The sequence below is a fragment of the Malaclemys terrapin genome, chromosome 16, assembly GCF_027887155.1.
Source record: "Malaclemys terrapin pileata isolate rMalTer1 chromosome 16, rMalTer1.hap1, whole genome shotgun sequence".
NCBI lineage: Eukaryota > Metazoa > Chordata > Testudines > Emydidae > Malaclemys > Malaclemys terrapin.
This window is the reverse complement of record NC_071520.1, coordinates 25752304-25770328: the sequence shown is the minus strand read 5'-3', so window position 1 is coordinate 25770328 and position 18025 is coordinate 25752304. Positions and strand designations below refer to the sequence as shown.

At 43.0% G+C, this 18025-nt stretch overlaps 1 protein-coding gene across 10 annotated transcripts in view; it reads right to left on the bottom strand.

The window, feature by feature from the left end:
- PITPNM2 (phosphatidylinositol transfer protein membrane associated 2) overlaps positions 1 to 18025 on the bottom strand; it is a 212014-nt gene that overhangs the window by 41986 nt on the left and 152003 nt on the right. For 9 of the 10 annotated variants that reach the window (XM_054006344.1, XM_054006351.1, XM_054006348.1 and 6 more), the window contains 5 exons: positions 12550 to 12645; positions 5504 to 5605; positions 4357 to 4427; positions 1970 to 2214; positions 961 to 1150 (listed from right to left, as the gene is read on the bottom strand). In XM_054006344.1, coding sequence (XP_053862319.1) covers positions 961 to 1150; positions 1970 to 2214; positions 4357 to 4427; positions 5504 to 5605; positions 12550 to 12645 — 704 coding nt within the window. Of the gene's footprint in view, positions 1 to 4; positions 640 to 960; positions 1151 to 1969; positions 2215 to 4356; positions 4428 to 5503; positions 5606 to 12549; positions 12646 to 18025 lie in introns of those variants that run through there. The other variant, XM_054006354.1, reaches the window with a different exon arrangement.

Below are 18025 nucleotides of genomic sequence, written 5' to 3'. Positions count from 1 at the left end.
GAGGTGGGAAAAAAACCCAAAATGATCCCCCTCACTTTGAATTCACAGAAATACTAGCTAAAGGAATAAAGCATCTAAGCCCAGAAAATGGGGAACATGAGATCCTTCAATGTAGTTAACAGCATCACTGCTTTATCAGATAATATCTGCCTCAGAGCTCTCGCTAGCCCAAGCAATTATGGAATTATTGACCATCATGTGTCAGATGGGTGAGTTCTGGGTCAGCAGTTACTCTATACCAGGCTGTGAGGTACCTTGGAAGGTTTCCAGCTCTGGAACAGATCTGGCTTGAGGCAGGATCTGAGATAATTTCTTCCCATATGGGAGGTCATGAAATCCCTGATTATAAAAGGTGGGGAGAGGCAGAAGCACTTGTGATACATGGTGAAGAGGACAGTCCAGCAGTTAAGGCACCACCCTGGGTTTCAGGAGGCCCAGATTCAATTCCTTTCTCACAAACTTCCTGTGCAACCTTGGGCAAAGTCACTTAGCCTCTTGGTGCCTCAGTTCCTCGTCTGGAGACTGCAGCACTCCAGTGGGGACAATAGCACTGCCCTACCTCCTGGGGCATTGTGAGGATAAATAGGTTAAAGATTGTGAGGATCTCCGATGTTACGGTAATGGGGGCCAGAGGAGTACCTAAAACAGATAAAGAGCATTTCTTACACCTCATTTGGAGAGATACATCACACCTATGGTGTCTTTTGTTTAAACTTCCCATTTTTACAGCTAAATTTCTGAGCTCTAATTTGCATTTTCTTCTTATAAAAATTAATCTCCAATAAGAACAGTGTAAAATAAGGGAAAATCTTTATCTTAAAAACAAAACAAAAAGCCCAAGAAAACATTTTCATAAATTAGCCCAGCATTGTCAAACGTTTCCAACTCTTCCAAGAGATTCAGAGGGAAATGGCCTTGTCTGCTTTTCATTTTATTGTTCTAAAACAGGAGCTTACTCACCTGGCCAGTAAATGATGTGCCTTCTTGTGATTTAATGAACTCGCTGTAAGCTTGATTGGCTCTCAAAATCACCGTGGCTACTGCCTCCTGATATTGTGGGGATGATGTTGCTAGCAGAGGAAGTGCAGCGAGTGGAATGTGATCCTGACTATTGGAGAGGCATCCTTCATCATAACTGTAAGGGCTAAGGCTGAATATAGGAGAGGAGATGAAAGAGACAGAGGCTTGCATTATGAGTTCATCATTTGCAGCCAGCACAATCAATGTTTCAGATCATAAAAAAAAAAAATCTCAAAGTACAAAAGCTGTGTGTTCTCTTGCTGGTAGAAATGCTCTAGGGCTGGGGAAAACACACTTCTTTCCCCCTTAAACCTAAATCTTCAGAGAACACACACAGTCAGAATGACCCTTGGACAATAACTCTGTAAATTCAAGTTCAAGTACTTATCTGATTAGTTTGAGTAAATCAATCACAGAACTCCAGCTGCATTGCTATTGTACTGTATACATTACAGCCATGTATGAAATTGAGGCTGGAAGGCTTGCTAGTTAATTAATAAAGTGCGCTTTCAAAGTGTGTGGATAGTTGTCATCAATATTAGGCATCCACAACAAAGGGTACATCTTCACTACCCGCCGTATCAGCGGGTAACAATCGATTTATCCGGGATCGATATATCGCGTCTCATTAAGACGCAATATATCGATCCCCGAATGCACTCACCGTCGACTCCGGAACTCCACCAGAGCGAGCAGTGGTAGCGCAGTCGACGGGGGAGCTGCGGCCGTCGATCCCACGCCGTCTGGACCCCAGGTAATTCAATCCAAGATACTTGGACTTCAGCTATGCTATTCACGTAGTTGAAGTTGCGTATCTTGGATTGATCCCCCCCCAGTGTAGACCAGCCCAAAGACAGAGCATACCCCATAGCGTTGATTATAGATGCACTACAACAGAGTAAAAATTTACAAATGTGCCCCTCTCCAAGATAAAGGAGCACAAACTTACTTGGATACCAGTGAAAAGGCTTCTGAGCAGATGGCTGGGCAAGGGACTAGCTTGAGTGCAATGTGTCCAAGAGCAGCTGGGTAATGTACCCTCATTACTGTATCAAACACTGTTGTGATAGTATTGACATCTCCTTGTTTTGAATTCTGGTCACCACTTCCTGTATCCAGGATGTTTCCTCCATGTAGTACCAAGATTAGGACGTGGATTTTGCTTGGCTGCATTGATGGGTGCACTGATTCATCCTAAAAGGAAATTAAACAAAATATAGTGGAAGTACTTGTTTCCCCCAAGCCTTTGGTATTTGCCCCAACAACACTATGTTTATTTAGCACCTCCTAGTCCACAGCCCTTAACAATGTACTTACAACACTGCTCTGAAATACAGGCACCTCCAGGGGACAGGCCAATTTCTACCCAATAGCAACAAAACACATATATTGTCCATACAACTGTAACTGGTGCACTTCAAGATATGCAACGCTGGACAAATGGTTTATTTCAAGCACAAGAAGGAATCCTGTAGTGAGGGTATCTTTAAAGAAACTTGATTCTTTCTTCCCGAAATGCCTGAGAGGTAATGCTGATACCCCAAAAGCATGTTCAAAAATATCCGTTTTAACTTGTATCATACTATTAAAAATCTAGGTAATAACTAGTGTCACTGACTCCTTCACTGCATTTGACCAGGTCAAAACATTCAACATATATTTAAGGCATCATATAATTTTAGCAAAAACACTGTGGGAGTCCTCTCTAATCCTTTTTCCTAACACTTTATCCCTGTATGGTAATGGAGGCAACATTCCAAACCTTCTTATGTTAACCCAAACATCAGCTCTTTGAACATTTTTTTTCTTAGAATGCAATGTCATTTTTTATCATGAATTTTGTGCTCATGAAAAGGTGCCAGATTGAGAGTTCTGTAGAGTAACTCAAGTCCTAATTTTTCCTAGCACAAGTAATAACAGTGTAAACTCTTCCCCACATCTACCCAGTATCAGAGAAACCAAGGTCTATGGATGATGTGTCTATCTGTAACATGGGGGTAGTGATATTCACCCAACTCAGTGAGTTTGAGATTCATAGATTTTAGTGACAGAAGGAACCATTCTGATCATCTAGCCTGACCTCCTGTACAACACAGGCCAGAGAATTTCATACAACAGATCCTGTGCCAAGCCCATAACTTCTGGTTGAGCTATGCAATCTTTTAGAAAGACATCCAGACTATATTTAAAGACTTCAAGCAATGGAATTTCTAGTTAGAATTTGTCTATGGATGGAATGCTGTATAAGAGCTAAGTATTATTAATTATTATTATTAGTCTCTGTAACTTACACCACCACTTACACCTTCATTCACTTTGGCCTACTGTGTCTGTAAAGTGGATTCTTGTCTGGAAGTGCATGACTAAAAGCATGGGAGGCGCTGTTATACCAGGTCAGTATTGCTTTTACTTTCAGTAATAAATGTTTTATGTGTGTAGTTCTTCCCTGTGTAGTTCTGAGATGCCATGAATCACTCAGAGGCTTATCAGCAAGATGCCTGTAGGCTCTTTTCCTGTCAAGTTCAATGACTTCTGCTCGTAAAGGTAAGGTAAGGGGTGGAGAAGGCTATTTGGATTCTTTAATCCAATCACGCCCTAGAAAATGACTTCAAGACACGTTTCTTGAAATACAACTACTCTTGGATAATTAAGACTTGTTAAACTTGTAAAATAAAAACACGGCTCCTCCCCATAAGGAACAATTCAGAAATTTTAGAATTACTCTATTACACCCTCATTCTATTTGTTTTCCACCTCATTTCTGCGCATGTTAATTTTGGAATAAAACTAGAGGGTGTTTGGTGGCGGGTGGGGAGGATTTGTCCATAACATGATTTGAGCATGCATGTCTCTCTAGAGGGAGGAATAAAAATCCCTGCCCCACTTTGGGCTACAACGAAAGATGAGCCTGAACCACAAAGAGCTCACAATGTCCCTGAACATCATGGCTGTTTATATGTGGGGCTCAGATTTGGACCTCTCTCTATAACCGAGTTGGAAAACGGTTCTGAACAGTGCATTGACAGCTACTGCTGAATATGTTTGCTGCTAGGCTAGTTCAAGGGGACATCATTTGCTCTTTCAGCTGAGGGACTTTATGATTTGACATTCACAAGCTTTGTCGTTTTTTATGCGTGGTTAACAATATTCCATAGGTAGGTACTTTAGTGATGTAACTGTGTAAGCCTGGTCATGAACTAGCTCCATGACACAGAGATGCCACAGGAGTCACTTAAACATCTGCAGCAATGAAGTGCACTATTTACTCCATCACTTCACCAGCTACATTCTTTAAACAAACAGGGGATTTTAATTCGATGCAATCTAAGGGCTTACCTCGATGATGCTTAGCCTTTCCACACTGGAACCAACATGGTACTCTGTTGATGTTTCATGATACAAGTCATCTGGAATTAAAGAGGTTTCTAATGTAAGTACAGCCAGACTCCATTTTATACAGCAGCTATATAAATGATGGCATTGGCTGTGGCAGTGGTTCTCATTTTTTTCCACATCAGGATCCATCTTCCACCTAGCCAGATTCCCTCTCCCATTTAGCAATATGGGAACGATGGGGTGTGTGTGGTCCCAACACTTTTTGGTCACCTCCCAAGTTGAGAGCTCATGAACTACGCCATCATTAAATGTCCTAGTAGTTCTCTCTTTTTTAACATGAAGGTTTTTCTAAGGATATCCAGCTGTAGAACTGAGGACATGGCCCATATTTTTAAAAAAGGGGCCCAATTCAGATTTGGTTTGAGCAGACAGGAGCCCACTGAAGGAAATGGAATTGCAAATCGCTAACAACAGTCTGAATTTGGCCATATGTCTCTTCATCAAGGAGAGAATGGTTCTTTTCCAGCAACTAAAGAGCGGCAGTGGGAGAGACCCTTGCACAGCTGTTAGAAACGATCAGCTGCACAGGAGCACAGAAGAGGCTGTTTGAACTCTAACAAGGGAATGGGGTTTGACCTGCTCTTGCATGCGTGGATTTACTTGAATCAGTCTAACTTGATGAGTCTATTTCTTCCAGCACTTCAAAAAGGCTTAGAGAGGAAGATGTTATCAGATGAGGAGGATACAGGTGAGAAGGCTAAACCTTCTCCTAACAGAAACCCCTGTTGTATGGGGAGGGAGCAAGGAAGAAGAAGGGGTTAAAAAGTCTGAGGAATGTATGGGTGATTTAAGACTGCATCAGAGCATTTAATCATTTTATCAGATAATTGCTTTTGTTATAGTAAGAAATCAAACTGAAATGGAACGTCAGAGAGAGTTTGAGAGACAAGATCTCCCTATTCCTAACCCCTGCTTGGACACTGACTCTCTCCAGGGCCTTGGGCAAGTCACTTCTCTCTGCCTCAGTTTCTCCAGCTGTAAAATGGGGATAACAAATTTTATCTTCTTTAGAGGCTGGTCAGGACGATTAAATTAAGTGACTCTAAAAAATGCTATGTACAGTGCGAAGTAAAAAGAAATAAATTACCCTGGACATCGCATTCAGAGCTTCCAATTTTATCCATGAGATCGTTGGAACTCCATTTGGTGATTTCTTTTGGGAACATCTCTTCGTTATCGGACAAGCCCTCTTTAAAGACAGAAAAAATATTTTTATGATACTTGTATACATGTGTGTGCAGATGTGTGTATGCACACACTACAGACAGCATGTCTATAAATAACAGTATACCTTTATTAATTCTGCCTAACCTCATTGCAATTTGAGGCAAGATAATGTTTAAACGTAGTGTTTGTAAAATCAACTAGTAGCTGAAATCTCGTGCCGTCACTTGGATGTGGCAGTTGGGCCACAAAGTCCACCATCCGTGCAGTCTCCCTCATGCAACCAATAAAATTGGCGCATACAAATTAACTGCAGAGTAAGGCTGGTCACTGGTTGAGTTACCTCTGGTATCACAATGGTCTAGGACTCTTGGCATGGCATAGATACATGTACTACGACTCACAGGTAAAATTTGTAAAGTTAAAATGGCTGAAGACTTAGACATTGGATGGTAACAGATCACAAATCCCAGTGATGATTGAACCTGGTGATATTCTAAACAAAAAGAGTTCTCAATCCTTCCTGTAGCTGTCTCCATCGGTTCACGCTGACTCAACAGACCTTCTAGGCTTCAGAGCAACACACAGAGAGTGACAATCCTGGAATCTAATACAGACATCAGCTCTCAGGACAGTGAGAGCAAAATGCATTTTAAATATAAAAGAAGAGCTGTTTAAGTTCATCAACAGAATATACAAGTAACCTGTGTATAGCTCTGAAATGTGCATAAATAGCTTTAAATTCTTGTTAGCTGTTAGAATCCAAGTTTTGGTATTTTCCTTGATGCATTTTCTGTCCTAAACTATATTGTAAACACTGCTGTATGATTTTAAACAGCCTCACTGATTTACCCCTACTACTTCAGATCTGTCTCCTTCTGTCCAAACTAAAACCTTGGCTTGTCTCTCTGACATCGCCTTGTGGATGTCTAGCCACCAGCTCAAGTTCAACGTGCCTAAAACAGAGCTCCTGATCTCCCTCTCCCCAGCCATCCTTGCTATCTTCCTTCTCGGTCACTATGGACAACACCATCATACTGACTGTCACTCATGCTGGTACAATGGGCACATCTTCAACTTGGACCTCTCTCTAGCTCCTCATATCCAGGGTGTGTCTAAATCTTGCCAATTTTTCTTGCATAACATCTCTAAGACACAGACTTTCTTATCCACCCACACAGCTAACTCTCTAATACAAGCCCTCACCATCTCATGTCTTGAATACTGCAACATTCTTCTCTCTGGCCTTGACAAACGCAATCTTGCCCCCCTCTTATCCACTGAGAATGCTGCTGCAAACAGTTTTCTTAGCCCATTGTTCTGACCATGTCAACCTTCTCTTTGGATCCCTCCACTGGCTCCCCCTTGTCTGCTGCATCAAACCTCAGCTCTGGTCTTCACTTTCAAGGCCCTTGATGGCCCTCTCTCACTATCAGGATGTTGACTCATCTCCGATCAGCCCATGATACTAGCCTCCATTGCCCATTAGTTACATTTTCTAACAAGCGCCTTCGTGCTTTCTCCCACGCCTCTGCTTAAGCTCAGGAGGAGCTCCCCATAAACATCCTCAAAACTAACTGACTGTCATCCACTGAAACTCTCCTTTGCCATGATGCCTACAAAAACAACCTGATGAGGGCTGGTGTCTGAGACCACTGCCCATCATGCTGACTGACACAGACTCATTGGGTATGTTTACACAGACCAAATAAAGTTCATGCCAGCAAGTCCCAGAGCCCGGTCAGCTGACTTGGTCTCACGGGGCTCACACTGTGGGGCTAAAGACAGCGGTGTAGACGCTCAGGTGAGAGCCCAGGCTCTGAGACCCTCCCCCTCACTGGGTTTCAGAGCCTGGGCACCAGCCCGAGCCGGAATGTCTCCTGTTATTTTTAGCCCTGCAAGCCCAAGTCAGGTGACCCAGGCTCGGAGACTCGCTGAAGTAGCTTTTTTTTTTTTTTTTGCCATAGGGTAGTCATACCCATTGTTTCCTTGTGGTCCCTGTCTGTCTGTATCCGTCTGTTGTTTCTTGTCTTATACGAATATGGTTAGCACTTTGGTACAGGGACCATCTTTTTTGTTCTGTTTGTACGGAATGTAATACAATTGGAGTCCTGGCCCATGAGTAGGGCTCCTATGTGCTACAGTAATACAAATAATAAATAATAAACAAGCACCATGATCCACTCCAGGAGTTGCTGCATTTCAGGAGTGGATGAAGCAATCCCTACATTTGCCGTACATATCTCCCAGAGGAGTTAGGAATCTTAGCTGCCTTGTTTGTCTAGCTCTGAGATCTCTGGATTAAAGGGTGCTAAGTATCATTATTGTTAACACCACAAGTACCTGAAAGGAATAAAGCGAACCTAATTCCCAAGGCTATTTTGGGCATTAATAAATTTGAATAAATCTAAGCCTGAACCTGGTCACATTTAGGAAGAGTAGCAAGACATCCACTTTGCACAGGCTTTCCACTTTATATTGACCATGGGCTAGAAATCCCGGCCACTAGGCCTAGTCTATACTAGAAGAAATTTGCCAGAATAGCTATGTTGGCAAACTCACCTAGAGTATACGTAGCTTATACTGGCAAAAGAGTGCTTCTGCCGGTATAGCTTATACCCCTGAATGAAATAAGCTATACAGGTAAAGAATTTTTTTGCTGGTATAACTACATCTATACTAGGGCTTTATCGATACAAACATGTTAAAAAATTGCCAACATTACTGTACTGGCAAAAGTTTAATGTGGAGACCTGCCCAATGCTGTCACTCTGTTCTCTAGATTCTAAGCACATGAGCTAAAGGAGGGAATAGTGCAATGACTCCTAATTCCTGGACAAGGTCTTGGATGCAATTTTAAGCTGGCTCCTATAAATGTTTGATGTCTGTAATGATGACATCATAGTTTGCTCAGAACTCTGAGCTCATGTCTTAGTAAGTGAAAAATTCTTTCAAATCACATTTGAAAAATGCCAAGTATGGCAAACAAACAGACTTAACTGTATAACACCCCTATTGACACACCGGCCTGATCGTTAGCCAGGAAGTTGTTAAGTGATTTTTTTCTTTTTTCTGTTTTGAGACTTGGAAGCTGGAGCATATTAAATATTTGTTTCTCTTACACTGATGAGTGGGACTTAGTAAAAACCCACCAGCAAAATCTGTTCTATTAAAAATATTTTTAATTCTCAAATGGAAATGTATGAAAGACCATTGGATTTGCGGCGTAGCAATTATCTTCCTATGAGCTATCACCATTATTCAGTCAAGCACAGCTATCTGCAGGGATAGATTTAATTAAACACAGTTATTAAGTGACTTCATTAGTATTTCTTGTCCAGACTCAAGAGACATAGCAGCAAAGAAAATCTGTCTTGGAAGAGCATTAGAATCTGTGTTACCAGAGAGTGTGCAACATTATGCCTCATACAACTTCCACCTTCACTAAATTATTATTTGTTAAGCATAATGAGCTTGTCAGATGATAGGCACGATATCAATATCATTATTCTAAAACTCTTCTTTCATCTAACAAAGCCCCCTCCTTGTAGACTGCCCACAGTCAGAGGCCAATTCTCTAGCAGACCATTTCTGACTTCTGGGCACTCTTCCCTCTGACACTGAAGAGAAACCACCTCAGAGCTGCACATAAAACACTGCTTTTGTTCAGCTTTTATGTAATCCTGATTTGAAATCATATTTATCATTGAAGGTTAATTGTGTTTTAATTGTATTTATCGTTCCATGCTTAGCGATTTGTTTTCCTGAAGAGGTAAATTTAACTGAGTTATAAACATAAAAATGACTGCAATTTCAGCTGTCTCCAAGATGTAAAAGCTATAATCTTCAGATTCACAGGCTAGGGTTCTCTCTTTTTTTGTTGCTTTACCGCTACTAATAAGATCGTTAGTTGCAAGGTTCTTTGGATCAGGAACAAAAAGATTTTGAAACACTATTCTTTTCAGAAAATCTGATAAACAGCTAAGAGTTATATAAAGGGGGTTGAATGCACTGCTGCACAAAGACTGTTTATTTTTAGTGCTTTTAATAACACCTCAACCATAAAAGATAGCGACCTGGAAATGGTCATGTCGACATACTATTTAATTCTTCCAACCCCCATAAAACTTGAGTTGATCTGATTTCACTGCACAGAGAGAATGTACAAACAGGTAACATCACATGATACCTCTGCCAACGGGAATACACCAGAGAAATCGTGTGTGTCAAACTGACAGAGAACAAAAAGGGGGAGATTAAATTCAAAGCTTCTTCAGCAAATTAATCTAAATATTGAACTCATTTCCTTGAGAGGTTTAATTATAGGTCTTACTGCTGCTTTAGTGATCACCAAATATGATATTACTCCCGTTATTATCATTTATTACAGTATAGATATTACTGTATTTTTAACTCTCCTTACCAGAACATGCCAGTGACTGAGAACATGTGGAAAGTCTAACAAGATAAAAATCTTTATAGGCTCAGATTACACTCACTATTCAGCAAGGAAATCTGAATGTATACGGGAAGCACTCATGAGGAACTGAATTCATCATTGACTCATACCCCAATCAACACTTAGTTTCCATGGTACTGGCCCAGCAAGCCTCTCTTACAGTATTCTCTGTAAGAAACACTCATTCCATATTCACAAATCCAATGCAGTTGGCGTCTAATGAGAGAGCCGTCTGGTCTGCAATAAAGGGTGTAGCAGATTGTCACTACCCAAAAAAACAGTAGTCTTAATATGCATTGTCGAGAACATCGATTTGTGAAGAAAAAAACCAATCAAATTAAGCACATTTCAACCTAGACTGAATAGGATGCAGTCAAAGCAGAACAGGGAGGAATTTTTCATTGGCAGCAGATGAGCTAGAGGATTTAAGCAGATGTTGTCCATCGCTAGATTCTATTAGTCAGCGATTAAAAGGTAAAATGCATGGTGGATAGCTATGAGTTTGTTTAGATCAGAGGTTCTCAAACTGGGGGTCATGAGGCTATTACATGGGGGGTTGCGAGCTGTCAGCCTCCACCCTGAGCCCCGCTTTGCCTCCAGCATTTATAATGGTGTTAAATATATAAAAAAGTGTTTTTAATTTATAAGGGGGGGGGGGTCGCACTCAGAGGCTTGCTTTGTGAAAGGGGTCACCAGTAAAAAAGTTGGAGAACCACTGGTTTAGATGACTCACTTATATTCATATGTTTATATTGCTATGGTAAAGCCCAGAGGTACAGTTGTTACAGGAACTATATAAGTTAATAAATAAAGACACATAAAATAAGTTAGCCCTGGCTGATGGGCCAGTGACATTTAGGGCTTCAACCCCGAGCCAACCTGTACTCAAAGCAGCCTCTTAACCTGCAGTCTTACTCTATAGCAGCGTGCTACTTCCCACAAGAAAACATTTGAAGGAAAGCCTGAGAATGTGGGGCATGTTCGTAATATTTGATATCAAAACTTTTCTGAAGTAAATCACTTCAGCTGTACTACTTGCTACGGTCAATCATGAATGAAATACTATTTACAAAATGGTACCAGCAACTCCATTTGCCAGCTCCAGCAGTGCAGGTTAGCCAGCTTGTTAGATGATCATTGGGAGGCTGTTTGGAGAAGGGTGTCTTGGTAGTTAATGCTTTGTACCAGTGCTGAACTCACTGTCAGCACTTAACAAATATATACAATATGAGTCCTGTAGAGCAGTGCTTCTCAAAGTCAGGCCGCCGCTTGTTCAAGGAAAGCTGCCGCTAAAGGGCAGCCAGCACATCCCTCAGCCCATGCCACTTCCCGCAGCCCCCATTGGCCTGGAGCGGCGAACCGCGGCCAGTGGGAGCCGCGATCAGCCGAACCTGTGGACTTGGCAGGTAAACAAACTGGCCCGGACCACCAGGGGCTTTCTCTGAACAAGCGGCTGCCCGACTTTGAGAAGCATTGCTGTAGAGCAGAGCATCCTCCTTTTAGATACACACAGCAAATAGGGCCGGCTCCAGCGTTTTTGCCGCCCCAATAGGGTGACCAGATGTCCCGATTTTATAGGGACAGTCCTGATTTTGGGGTCTTTTTCTTATATAGGCTCCTATTACCCCCCACCCATTGTCCCGATTTTTCACACATGCTGTCTGGTCACCCTACGCCCCAAGCGGGGGGGGTGGGGGGGAGGGGGTGGGTGGGAGAGAGAGCTGTGATGGGCGGCACTTCGGTGGCAGCTCTACCGCCGGCGCTTCATTCTTCAGCAGCAATTCGGCGGCAGGTCCTTCCCTCCGAGAGGGACTGAAGGACCAGCTGCCGAATTGCCACCGAAGACCCGGACGTGCCGCCCCTTCCCGTTGGCCCGTTGCTTGCTGCGCTGGTGCCTGGAGCTGGTCCTGACAGCAAACAAAAATATGTGGAGAGAGCTATAGCACACTAAAACACTTCAGGAATTCTTACAGAAAAAAAACTTTCAATGCTGGTGAACTCTGACATCTCCCTTCACTCCCTTTTGCATTTCTTTGTGCAGGCATACAAGCTGTTAATAAGGACTATTATTAAAGACAGACCAGGGTCTCTTCTTACTCAGGCAGGACTCTACTTGTCATGAGCTTTACCACTTGGCTATTTGTAAACAAACAATCTCAGTCATGCTGAATAAGAAATATTAAGAGTTATATCCACAGCTTGTGTAGAGAATTGCAGAATTTTACCCAAGTGCATTCGCACCAAAAAATACCAAAGTTCTATATGTAAAAGAACTCAAGATCATTTTATGTTAAAAAATAATCAGACAGATTACATTAAACTTGAAATATTGCCCAGCTGAATGAAACAGTCTGTTGGGTGCTGCTCTGAATTACATCAATGCTGCATAAAACCCTTGATTAGAAAACAATACAGTTTCAAGCAAGGCAGGTGGTCACACTGCCTGCTCCCCTCCCAACTCCACCCTTTAAGAAGATAAAACAACGGATCACCATTTTGGTTCCACATACCATGTGCATCAAAGAATTCATCATCTGAGCTGTCGTCTGAATCTCTGGCAATGCTCTGCATCCTCCACTCGGATATACTATGGCGGGAGGGGCTTGCTGGAAAAAACAAAAAAAAAGGCGTATGCGGAAATCTACATAAACAAGGCAGAGTGTTCCTGACATGGTCTTTGCTACAGGAACATAGTCGTGTGCACCTTGTGAAAATCTATCACTGCAGCGATAGATTAAGGCACAATATTCCAGTGATGCTAGTGTGATGTCAATGTACCACTTTACAAGTCCTGTTTGCTTACTGTGGTTATAACCTGCCCGCAAGCTGCCACATTAAAGCAAGCTGTTTGTATCACTCTTATGCTATTTTGAACGGCAGCTATTTATAACCATTAGTAGGATGTGTAAAATCATTTTGTTTTTACAGTTTGCAATTAAAAAGGAAACAGTCTGATTTGTAAGCCTTCTTCTCGACTGTAACAGCACACAAGCCGTGCTACAGCTTCCACTAACTTTCAGATGGGAAACTACCTGGAACAGTATGGAGAGAAATAATCTGTTTTCTAGAAGGAAATTGCTTCCATACCAATTGGAACACAGATCTATTTAAACTTTAACTGGGGTGATTTAAATAAAATGCTACCAAACTATTTTTATGGAAGTTCTCAGTGTGCACTATGGACAGATTTACACTAATACAGTGAGAACAAGAGTACATGACAATTCCTTCAGTGTCTGTTTGCCCTCCTTTTCTTACATCTACTTGATCCCTTTCATTTTCCATTTCAAAGTTCATTGTGCTAAGTAAACCTTTTGTGGCATTAGCTTTCAAAATACAATTTAGAAACTAGCTACTGTGAACTCTTTTTAGCTGAGCTCTTCACAGGATACTAAGTCAGCTAAAGTGAAAATCATACACAAAGAAGCAAGAGAGACTGGTTCTCTCTCTCTCAGTTTCACTCATGATTGTGGTGCACCCGTCAATGTTACAGAACAGGGAGCACACACAAAGTACCTGTAGCAGCAGCATTCTAATGTAACACAGTAGGGTTACAATTTTCATTTAGCATACAAAGAACATTGAATGGCTCATGTTATTGTAATGGCTGTATGAAAACTATTTATTCCATTGCTGTAACAGGGTTAAATATGTGAGTCAGATTCTTACGATTCTAATTTTACCTCCTAATTGTCATGTGGAAAGACCACTGTGACCCTGAGTAGAGGCAGTTAATTACAGCTTAGTTGGTTCTGTAGCCCCCGACTATCCCACCATCCACCCCTTTGGGAATAGCGAGCAGTGTGATTGGCATAGCCGAGCTAAATCACACTGGAATGACGTCAAATGCACTCGCATGCTAGTTTCTAAAAATAGAGCACGTAATAATATATGGGATGGTGACAAGAGCCCCACTCACACCAGGGGTCTTGCTTAGGCAGTGTAAAACAGATCAAGTCTGCATACAAAGAGAGGGAGTTACTTTCTTGTCAAAGGTAGCTGTAAATCCAGACAGCTCTTCGCATTTATGTATGTGAATATGTTGCTGTTTCTTAAACCTAGCATGAAAGAGGATTAAAATATCTGCATGACGTATTTCCCAGCTCATTGCAATTCACTCCTTTCATCACTTTTTCCAGTAAAATCCATGCCAATCTGAAGTTTAAAAATCATGCTTTGCTACCAGTGAAAACCTTTAAATGAAATCCTGAGAGGTGCTGAAGAACTGCAATTTCCATTGGCCAAGTCTACACCAGGGGACAAAAATGGTGTGTTTTTTACAAGGAGATAGCTAACAAGAGACGTCTCTGTCACTGTAAAATACCGGCACAGCCAAGGCAAGTGGTAGTTTTATCTCCAGGTAAGTGTGTATCAACTGAAGAGAAAGTTACTCACCTTGTGCAGTAACGGAGATTCTTTGAGATGGTTGTCCCTGTGGGTGCTCCACTTTAGGTGTTTTGGCGCCCTGCACTTCTAATCAGAGATTTATAGTAGCAGTGCCCTGGTTGGCCATGTGTGCAGCAACCATCTTGAGCCACTCCGAGCGGTTACCCCCGCGTGCGCAGCCAATTGTCCCCCAATTGCTTCTCTAACCCAAAGGATCAACATGAAACTCCGAAGTGGGGGGGGGGGGAGAGGGAGTAGCGGAGCACCCACAGGGACAACCATCTCAAAGAATCTCAGTTACTGCACAAGATGACTAACCTTCTCTTCTTTGAGGAGTGTCCTTGTGGGGTGCTCCACTTTAGGTGACTGTAGAGCAGTGCCCCTTGGTGAAGAGGAGGGGCTTCGGAGTTGATTTGTGAACGGTGGAGAGCACCGAGAATCCAAACTGAGCATCTGCGGCTGATTGTTGCTGTAATGCATAGTGTTTGGTAAAGGTATGGGCTGATGCCCAGGTAGCTGCTTTACAAGTGTCCATGATGGATACATTATTGAGAAAGGCTATCAACGTGGAGCGCGCTCTAGTGGAGCATGTCCAAAGTCCAGAGGGAGCTTGCAGATCATAGTTTTAGTAACATAATTGGATACAGGTAGATATCCACTGAGAAAGTCTCTGCTTGGAGATGGGTTGACCTTGGGAATGTCCTGTTGTGGATACAAACGGTCTGGCTGATTTTCTAAATGTTTTTGTTCTGTCTATATAGAACGCTAGCACTCTGTGGAGATCCAGCATGTGGAAGGAGGCCTCCCTGTTGTCAGCGTGCGGTTTGGGGGAGAATACAGGTAAGTAAATGGGCTGGTTGAAATGGAAGGGGGTAGGAAATTTAGGATGTGGTCGTAGGATTACTTTGTCTTTGAGGAATGTGGTATAAGGTGGGTGCGCCATTAGGGCACCAGCTCTTCCACCCTTCCTGCTGACGTGATAGCTACTAGAAAGGCAACCTTCATGGATAGGTGCAACAACGAGCAGGTCATTAGTGGTTCAAAAGGTTTGCCCATGAGGGCATGGAGAATGAGATTGAGATCCCACATAGAAGTCGGGTCCCGTAATGTGGCATAACTGTTCTCTAAGCCCTTGTGGAAGTGCTTAATGGGTGAGTGAAGATGGTGACTCCATCCACCTTAGTGTGGAAGGAGGTGATGGCTGCTAGATGGACTCTGAGTGAGCTAGTAGATAGGCCTGACTTTTTTTAGTGTCAGTATGTAATCGAGGATTATGGGTAGAGGGGCCGATTGTGGAATAATCTGCTTGTCCCAGCACAAGGTACAGAACGGTTTCCACTTGTGCGTGTATGTTTTTCGTGTGGTCAGCCGCCGGCTGTTCAGTAGTATGTAGTAGTATGTCTTGTACTTCCTTGGAACAGTATGTCTCAAGTCCTGTCATCCACAGATCAGCCAGGCCTTGAGATGGAATATTGAAATGTTGGGGGTGATGAAGGCATCCTGTGTCAGCAAATGAGGCATGAGAAAAGGGTTTATGGTGGTGTCCCAGCCATCTGTTTCAGGTATGGGAACCACGTTTGTCTGGGCCATGCTGGTGTATTGAGGATGACTCTGGATTTGTCTTGCTTGATCTTGTGAAGGACACAGCTCAAAAGGGGGATTGCGGGGAAGGCATACAACAGTGAGGCTTCCCATTTCAAAGGAAAGGCATCGCCCAGAGAGTCGTGTCCCAGCCCGGCTCGGAAGCAGTACTGTGGGCACTTGGCATTGTGAGCCATAGCAAAAAGATCTATTGAGGGGAATTCCCATTGTTTGAATAGAGTTTTTAGGATTCCGGAATCAATCTTCCACTCATGCGTTTGTGAAAAGTTCCTGATTAGTTGGTCTGCTGTAGCATTCTGGCATCCTGGTAGGTAGAATGCCATGCTGTCTATGTTGTTGGAGATGCTCTACTGCCAGAGGCAGACTGCTTCTGCACAGAGTGGATAAGATCGGGCCCCTCCTTGGCAATTTATATAAAACATAGTCGCCAAGTTGTCTGTAAGAATCTGGACAGTCCTGTTGCAGATTAGGGGGAGAAAGTGATGGCAGGCACTTTGGGCTGCAAGTCAGACAGCATTTGAAACCTGGAGAGCCAGGGATGTCTGAGAGGCTATGTTGAAAGCAAGAATGGGAATAATTCCGTTCTTATGCCTCTTTTGTCATTGGGTAATTACCCGCCTGAGGTGGGGGAAAGGGGAGGACTAGGAGAGGAAATGTTTTTTTGTTTTTTTAATGGTAAAGAAAAATTTAAGGCAAAATTAATAAAGAAAGGGTACTAGCTGGGGAAAGAACTGAAATAATAGAAATATCGAAAGCTGTGAGGCACTGCTGTCATTCCGACCGAAGCCAAAGGCGGAAGAGAAGGAACTGGGGGGATGGTTGGCTGCACACGCAGGGTAACTCCTAAGAGCCGTGCAAGATGACTGCCGCATGTGTGTGGCCAACCAGGGCACTGCTACTACAAATCTCTGATTAGAAATGCAGGGTGTCAAGAGAGCCTCAGAAACAACCCTGACATCATAATCAAAAAGGCTGACAAAGGAGGTGCTGTCGTCATCATGAATAAATTGGAATATGACCAAGAGGCTGCTAGACAGCTCTCTAACACCACATTCTACAGGCCATTATCCTCTGATCCACTGAGGATTACCTAAAGAAACTATACCATCTGCTAAAAAAACTCCCTGACAAAGCATAGGAACGAATCTGTACAGACACATGCCTAGAACCCCGACCAGGGATATTCTATTTGCTACCCAAGATCCATAAACCTGGAAATCCTGGATGCCCCATCATCTCAGGCATTGGCACCCTAACATCAGGCTTGTCTGGTTATGTGGACTCTCTCCCTCAGACCCTACGCTACCAGCACTCCCAGCTATCTTCGAGCCACCACTGACTTCCTGAGGAAACTACAATCCATCCATGATCTTCCAGAAAACACCATCCTGGCCACTATGGACGTAGAAGCCCTCTACACCAATATTCCACACAAAGATGGACTACAAGCTATCAGGCACAGTATCCCCGATAATGTCACAGCTAACCTGGTGGCTGAACTTTGTGACTTTGTCCTCACCCACAACTATTTCACATTTGGGGACAATATATAGCTTCAAGACAGCGGCACTGCTATGGGTACCCGCATGGCCCCACAGTATGCCAACATTTTTATGGCTGACTTAGAACAACGCTGCCTTAGCTCTTGTCCCCTAACGCCCCTACTCTACTTGCGCTACGTTGATGACATCTTCATCATCTGGACCCATGGAAAAGAAGCCCTTGAGGAATTCCACCATGATTTCAATAATTCCCATCCCACCATCAACCTCAGCCTAGATCAATCCACACAAGCGGTCCATTTCCTAGACACTACTGTGCTAATAAGCGATGGTCACATAACTACCACCCTATACCGGAAACCTACTGACCGCTACACTTACCTACATGCCTCCAGGTTCCATCCAGGACACACTACACGATCCATTGTCTACAGCCAAGCTCTAAGATATAACCGCATTTGCTCCAATCCCTCAGATACAGACAAGCACCTATAAG